Source organism: Carassius carassius, chromosome 33, assembly GCF_963082965.1.
Source record: "Carassius carassius chromosome 33, fCarCar2.1, whole genome shotgun sequence".
Classification (NCBI taxonomy): Eukaryota; Metazoa; Chordata; class Actinopteri; order Cypriniformes; family Cyprinidae; genus Carassius; species Carassius carassius.
The window spans coordinates 769877-778470 of NC_081787.1; the positions used below are offsets into that span (position 1 = coordinate 769877).

General features: G+C 41.9%; 1 protein-coding gene across 1 annotated transcript; it reads right to left on the reverse strand.

Annotated features, from left to right (window-relative positions):
- Positions 1 to 601: 601 nt before the first annotated feature.
- Positions 602 to 5110, reverse strand: LOC132114103 (putative cyclin-dependent serine/threonine-protein kinase DDB_G0272797/DDB_G0274007). Its single transcript, XM_059522241.1, has 4 exons — positions 5096 to 5110; positions 1755 to 1926; positions 1094 to 1674; positions 602 to 901 (listed from the first exon to the last, which is right to left on the reverse strand). Exons 1-4 carry the CDS (start codon positions 5108 to 5110, stop codon positions 602 to 604), a joined length of 1068 nt encoding a protein of 355 aa, XP_059378224.1.
- Between the last annotated feature and the right edge of the window lie 3484 nt (positions 5111 to 8594).

Below are 8594 nucleotides of genomic sequence, written 5' to 3' on the forward strand. Positions count from 1 at the left end.
TGAGATGGTCCTCACTACAGGACACAAGATCCAGGGGGAGTGTTTGGATCCAGATCCAACTCCTCCCTCCTTACATCTACCTAAACCTACCCGTCTCCACCCCCTGATTCCTAAACCCGCCCAGTTCCACCCCTAAACCTACCCATCTGCCAGAGCTCCACCCCTAAACCTACCAAGCTCCACCCCCTAGATGTGGATCCAACCACGCCCCTTGGATCTTGTGTTCTGCAGTGAGGAGCTACTGAAGACCACAGTTCACTTACACTTTCTTTTTTTTGTTGGGGGGGGGGGGGGTGGAGACAGGGTATAAATCTAAAAGATAAAAGGTCTCCTTTTCCTGGGCCTGAGACTGGGACTCAGCCAGGGCCAAGAACTGAGGCTGTGGCTCGGGCTGGACCTGATGCTGGGGCTCGGGCTGGACCTGATGCTGGGGCTCGGGCTGGACCTGATGCTGGGGCTCGGGCTGGACCTGATGCTGGGGCTCGGGCTGGACCTGATGCTGGGGCTCGGGCTGGACCTGATGCTGGGGCTAGGGCTGGACCTGATGCTGGGGCTCGGGCTGGGCCTGATGCTGGGGCTCGGGCTGGACCTGATGCTGGGGCTAGGGCTGGGCCTGATGCTGGGGCTCGGGCTGGACCTGATGCTGGGGCTCGGGCTGGGCCTGATGCTGGGGCTCGGGCTGGACCTGATGCTGGGGCTCGGGCTGGGCCTGATGCTGGGGCTCGGGCTGGACCTGATGCTGGGGCTCGGGCTGGGCCTGATGCTGGGGCTCGGGCTGGGCCTGATGCTGGGGCTCGGGCTGGACCTGATGCTGGGGCTCGGGCTGGGCCTGATGCTGGGGCTCGGGCTGGACCTGATGCTGGGGCTCGGGCTGGACCTGATGCTGGGGCTCGGGCTGGACCTGATGCTGGGGCTAGGGCTGGACCTGATGCTGGGGCTCGGGCTGGGCCTGATGCTGGGGCTCGGGCTGGACCTGATGCTGGGGCTCGGGCTGGGCCTGATGCTGGGGCTCGGGCTGGACCTGATGCTGGGGCTCGGGCTGGGCCTGATGCTGGGGCTAGGGCTGGGCCTGATGCTGGGGCTCGGGCTGGACCTGATGCTGGGGCTCGGGCTGGGCCTGATGCTGGGGCTCGGGCTGGACCTGATGCTGGGGCTCGGGCTGGGCCTGATGCTGGGGCTCGGGCTGGACCTGATGCTGGGGCTCGGGCTGGGCCTGATGCTGGGGCTCGGGCTGGACCTGATGCTGGGGCTCGGGCTGGGCCTGATGCTGGGGCTCGGGCTGGGCCTGATGCTGGGGCTCGGGCTGGACCTGATGCTGGGGCTCGGGCTGGGCCTGATGCTGGGGCTCGGGCTGGACCTGATGCTGGGGCTCGGGCTGGACCTGATGCTGGGGCTCGGGCTGGACCTGATGCTGGGGCTCGGGCTGGGCCTGATGCTGGGGCTTGGGCTGGACCTGATGCTGGGGCTTGGGTTGAGTCTGATGCTGGGGCTCGGGCTGGGCCTGATGCTGGGGCTTGGGTTGAGTCTGATGCTGGGGCTTGGGTTGAGTCTGATGCTGGGGCTTGGGTTGAGTCTGATGCTGGGGCTTGGGTTGAGTCTGATGCTGGGGCTTGGGTTGAGTCTGATGCTGGGGCTCAGTCTGGGGCTGAGGCTGGGGCTCTGGCGTGGAGTTCCCTACAATATTGTATGTGTATGTTAATTTTTTATATTTCCCCATCATAAAAAAACCCCTGTTTAAAACTGTCATGACCTACCTTCTTTGATCAATACAAAATTGTAGGCCTTTCTCATGGTGGCCACAATTTTTAGGTTATCCTCAGTGGGTGTCAGGTGGGTCACAACATCGGCCACCCACTTTCCAGAGGCCTTATCTTTCTTGGCGAAAAATAGAATTGGGACATAGCCCAATGCACTTAGTTTTTTCACCTGCAATAAATAAATGCAGACAGCAAACATTAGTTATTCCCACTGCATTATTTTCCACCCTATTGAAAACAACTGCATTAAATACATCAGTGCTACTGTTTCTAATATACAAGTACACAATTAACATTATCAACCTTAACAGTTTTTCCCCTTAGAAACAACATTACATTATGTTTTATTAACAAAGTTTTGGAGGGAGCATTTCCAAATAATCAAACCTAATTAGACATGAGTTGAACAAACTCTGCTAATCAATCAAATGAACGAGTTAAGAGGTGTATATATAACAACAAGCATACCTCTGTCCGTTGACAGTTTGACAGCATCCCTCCACCACCCCATCTCCTCACTTCTAGTCCTAAATACTTTTATAACAACGGGGGAAGTACTCTGGGTTCTGGCAAAAATCCCGAGCTTGGAGCCCTCCCCGGACAGCACACCAAATACTCATAATCTTTACTCTGTTTAATTGATGTAGGTTTGAAGACCAAGTTAGTACACACCAGCTAGAAAACATGGAGTAGTGAACTCGGACACAACTTCAGGGAATAGAAATGTCATCAAAATATACAAACGGTAGCAAGCATATGCTTAATCGTTTTGATTATGTGAGGGTCCTTGGAAATTGTTCTCCCACACAAAGGGTCCTTGGAACAAACAGTTTGTGAACCCCTGATTTATACAACCAATATCCCCCCACTGGTCGGTCTACCTGTCTCTGCCCACTGTAAATGTAGATTGGGGGACAAACAGAAACACTCATTTGGGAATGCCACCAACGGACATAAAATAGCCAGCCACTCTACAGAACCTGGTCTCGGTCCTACTCCAGTAGGTATGTTTGAATCCTTTCTACTTTTAATGTGACATTACTATCCCCCCTGTAGTAATTAAAATGTTTTTTTAAGTTGTGGCTTTGAATATGGCCTTGCTTTTAACAACACATATGTTGCACACAGTATGGCTTACACTCATGTCAGAGTTACTTTGCCACATCATCATGCACTTTCTCTAAAACTAACGCAGTGAAGACACTATAAGGGTGAGATGCAATATTCACACGCTAGGGGTGGTAGTGCAAGGTAGGATCATGTTATCTACTTACATAATCATGCAAGACTGTCTTTAATAGTGACTCTGGTTCTGAATTCTTTGAATTGCCTTTAGCAGAGACAGAGACTTCAATAACACGCATACTGAAGTACCTGTGTATTACTAAAGCAAAGTTATATTTACAATGTAGGCGGTTGTATATGTAAACAAATGTACATGAGCGCCTGGTCAAAAAGAAAGTCTATTCCATGCGTGTCAAGCAAATTACAAATTAATTAAAATAATATGTTACACGAATGCAATCTATGACAACCTCAAATTCATTCACTGACAGATTAAACTTATTTTTGTAAAACGAGGCCCTTGCCCTACCACACAATATTAATGAAACTGAAATAAATTATATTGCTTAATGAAATATGAAGATTTCTACTTACTGCAATATGGGCAGAGTCCACCACTCTTCCAGCATTTCTATTTTTTAGGACCCTTTCCCCCCACTTCCTGTCCAGGGTCACTTTTTTGGCTGCTACTTTTTTTTTTTGGGAGATGGCTGCAAAACAAGAGCTGCTGGTTTTGAGGCTCACCTGTGTTGGTAAAAGTATACCAAAGCGAGACATCAGATCCACAGTCACAGAGAAAAAGTACAATCAAGAAAGAGTTTAATTTGGCTGTATACAGGAAAGAAAGGAACACACAGAGCACAATGCAATTCAGAATATGCGTCTCTAGATTGACACATGGTTCTTCTTCTTCTTATTATAATCATACAGTGAAAGTGGCAGATGTAGGAGACACCCAGGCTACTCTAATTAATATTGCCTATGTTGTTTGGTGCAAAACAAGCAATCAAAATTGATATCAACCTGACGCCTTACATTATCACTGTTTTGTAACACAGTACATATATCATACAGGGTCATTTAGTAGGAGCATATTTTAGTGTCCAATTGACCTAACAATGAGAAATGTAGAACATTAAAACCACATATTTGAATATTACACATAATGCTCTATTCCATTTCCTTCACCTGGTTAAGTGCTTGGCAGGAGGGGCAAGGCTTGAACTTCCTTCGAGACATTTTGAAAACTACACACATATATATATATATATATATATATATGAATGAATCAGTCAATAGTTTATGGCAGGATTACTTATGACATTATTTATACATATGAATTGTTTTATTTCATATTGAAAAATTGTGATGAGCCATGTAGTAGTTATGAATTAATTGTATTGTTAATTATGGATTTATTTTGGGTGTTTATTATGTAATTTTGTGTGGATTTTTAACAATTTGGCTGTAAAACAAACCAATCTGGCAACAACGTTCTTCATTCTGAACATTTAGAATGTTGGATAGTTGTAATACTGTAATAATATAATACTGAAAATTTTACATTCCCCTATGATTGTACCTTACATGATTATATGCGACAAAAATTAACTTGAATTCAATTAGCTAACTTTGCTAGCCTGCACATTTGGTACAGAAAGCTATTTTTTTTAATGTTTTCCATTATTTATCGTCATAAGACATGGCCACCCTAAAAAATCTAAAGTTTCTAAACACAACTTCTTGTCCTGATTCAATAGTTTTGATGTGTAAATGTAAGAATAGTATCGATCTTTATTAATTAAGCCTTCTAACATTACTTTACTTACCGAGTGGAAAATCGCAATGGACCTTGGGATCGCCCATACGGTGACGTCAGCGTTATTAATTTAGAGGATTTAATAATAATAATAATAATAATAATAATAATAAAAAAAGATTAATTGAACACAATCGTAGCATTTATATGCATTTATTAAAATCAACAAACCTCCGTTAAAAATACGTTATCCAGCATGCTATAGTTAAAGCGGTGTCCTACCTATGATAAGAAAACGCTTAAACTGCTTACTTGCACGCGCCTTGGAGCGTTGTTAAACTCCCCTCTGAATGCCATTTTCCCTGCAGGTGAGCGTTGATGAACTCACCGCTGATGAACGCGCTAAACCTTTGCGCAGAGGGCGCTTTGATATCAGATTGCGAGGCTTTTTAAACGTCAAAAAACCAGTTGGAGGGCCAGATAAAAATGATCTGGGGGCCGCCATTTGACTCACCTTGGCATAGATCATTTTTTGTAACCTATTCCTTTTTATTTTTATTTAGTGTAGTCTCGACCCATACGAGGCAGACAACGGGTTGTGGTGTGCTGATCCAAGACGTCAAATTTCAACGCTGCTGAGTTCTATAGAAGTCTATCGGTCTACCCCCACGTTGAAAAAAGACGCCAAAGGTATACCCAGTGCGTCAAAAAAGGGACGCCAGATCCCTTGACCATGCGTCAGACATTTGACGAGTAGAGAGTGAGACTGTGTTGATTTGGCATGTGATTTATGTGCAGAAATGTACTTTGTTATGCATATGATACACAATCAGTGTTTTAAGTGGAAAAAAGAAGTGGAGGTACTCGACCCCACTCCCCACCCAATAATAATAATAAAAAAAGAAAAATACAAACTAAAGTACTAAAAAAAGTAATGTGTGTTGTGTTCTTTTGTGCATATTGACCAGTAAGTGGCGATAGAGGTTCGTGGTATGTGTATGAGACTATAGAAGGGAGTCAGAAGCATTCCGTTATGCTACTTAATTTGGTTAATTAAAGTATTCTTTATTTTTTAATGCCTCCCATTGCTTTTTAACAAGGACATAACACTGTGGTAAATGTATTCATTGTGTGGACCAATTCTTATATGTTGCATTGTACAGTCCTGCAGTTAAGCTTCATAACTGACGTGCAACATCAAGTAAATGCTTAAAACTGTCTTTTTTTACTGAAGAAATGTTTGCCCATTGCCCTGATTTATACAACTCCATTTCCAGAAAAGTTGGGACATTTTGTAAAATGCAATATCAATACTCTGTGATTTGCTAATTGTCTTAAACCTTTATTTAAATGGTGGTGCATCAGTGCCCTCCACAGCAAGGGTGATTTACATAAGTGAAGATAACATTGATATGGAGACTTATATTAGACAAACATATGCTGCCAGATGACAGATGATGACATCTTTTCCTGGGAAAAGACCATGGTTATAAGAGCAAGACAATGCCAGGCATCATTTTGTGAATGTGCTAGACTCGATCTGTCTCCTATTGAAAATGTGTGGCCCATCATGAAGTGTCCTTATTTCCCAGATAATTAAAAGTAAAAGGTAAGGTAACACAGTGGTATTTTACAAAGTGTCTCAGTTTTCCTGGAAATGGGGTTATACCTTTAATAGAATTCTATAGTCACTTATTTAATGGTGCATGTATTTATAACTAAAACTAAATGTGATCTAAAACTAAATGTATAACTAAAACTAAATGTTTTCTAGTTTGCAGGGGACACTGTCCTTTGTCGGCTCACCTGATTTCAAAGAGAGAATAAGACATAATAAGACTAAATTTAGGAACATGGAAATTAATGCTGCAGACCTGGATGTTAATGTAAATGTTTTGATTTGTGTAGTACTTGGAATACTGATATTACTCACTGCAGGTAAGTTTAATTAATTGCTTTAATTCAATTACATTTTTGCAATTATTTACTCACCCTCTTGTTGTTTCTGTGTTGGAAAACAAGATATTTTAAGGAATGTTAAAGCTGCTCTTTAAATGTTTCCATTTAAATTATTCTCATATTTGTTGCTAAAACTGTTAACTTGTTTTATTCCTCACAGTAGTAGTATCTGTGTATTGCTGCCGAAAAAGAAACAATAAGAGAAATGAGCAAAAAGATTTCAGCTTGAGTCAGTTAGAGTGGACAAGCAAAAAGAACAACGACATCTGCTGACAGAAGAAAATGATGGTAAAAATGAACAAACTATGCCTTCAATTTTTCTATTTTCTTATTACCCTTTTTATCCTTTTTCCCTACCTGTACTAGGTTTTACTATTTTACTATTTTGAACGTTGACTGAAACCTTGTGTACAGGAACTTCTTGTATTTACTGCCATGATAAATCACTATTATATAGCGTATATGCCATAAAATGGATCAAATATAATACAATTAAAACTACATTGTTGTTAAAAAAATAGTTTAAGGTAGATAATGGTGAATAATATAGATTTGAATCAGGCTATTTCAGTTCTTTTATTTAACCAGGTTTATTTAACCAGGCTATTTGTGCTTATCAATCCCATTTTTGATTTATCAGTACAAATATTCTGTTAATATCTTATGCAGGAGAACATAAATCTGCAACTGGATCCACACAACACAGACATTGTGAAAATGTTAATTCTTTACTTACTGTGTTTATTTAAAATTGTTTAAATATGCACAGCTGCATTTCTTTGGTTGTGCTGTATATATTGTTGTATTTGTTGTTTTTAATATTAATAAGAAGATACGTAATCAGATTTTAAAAGCCAAAACACACATACATAAACGAGCACATCAGGATTGTCCTGCCCACCTCATACAGTGTGTGGCTCTTGGACTCGCCTTTTGATGCCACTCTGTGCCTAACTGCAAAACTGGCTGCATCATTTTAATCATAGACTGCAGACAAATGCAATTGGTCAGATTTAAAATTTTGAGTAGTGTATCCCCACCTTCGCTTGCTCAGCAATATTCTCTTCTATCTGTTGCTTTATGGGAATCCTCACTTGTTTGGATTTGGATGAATGGATAATTTGTTTTTAATAATACATTTACACTTCAATATTTTTTTAGGTTCAAGGGAAGACACAGAACTAAAGGAGAGACAGAAAGTAGAGGAACAACTGAAAAGAGAAAAAGAGGAGAGACAGAAAGTAGAGGAACAACTGAAAAGAGAAAAAGAGGAGAGACAGAACGTAGAGGAACAACTGAAAAGAGAAAAAGAGGAGAGACAGAACGTAGAGGAACAACTGAAAAGAGAAAAAGAGGAGAGACAGAACGTAGAGGAACAACTGAAAAGAGAAAAAGAGGAGAGACAGAACGTAGAGGAACAACTGAAAAGAGAAAAAGAGGAGAGACAGAACGTAGAGGAACAACTGAAAAGAGAAAAAGAGGAGAGACAGAAAGTAGAGGAACAACTGAAAAGAGAAAAAGAGGAGAGACAGAACGTAGAGGAACAACTGAAAAGAGAAAAAGAGGAGAGACAGAAAGTAGAGGAACAACTGAAAAGAGAAGAAGAGGAGAGACAGAACGCAGAGGAACAACTGAAAAGAGAAAAAGAGGAGAGACAGAAAGTAGAGGAACAACTGAAAAGAGAAAAAGAGGAGAGACAGAACGTAGAGGAACAACTGAAAAGAGAAAAAGAGGAGAGACAGAAAGTAGAGGAACAACTGAAAAGAGAAAAAGAGGAGAGACAGAAAGTAGAGGAACAACTGAAAAGAGAAAAAGAGGAGAGACAGAACGTAGAGGAACAACTGAAAAGAGAAAAAGAGGAGAGACAGAAAGTAGAGGAACAACTGAAAAGAGAAAAAGAGGAGAGACAGAAAGTAGAGGAACAACTGAAAAGAGAAAAAGAGGAGAGACAGAAAGTAGAGGAACAACTGAAAAGAGAAAAAGAGGAGAGACAGAACGTAGAGGAACAACTGAAAAGAGAAAAAGAGGAGAGACAGAAAGTAGAGGAACAACTG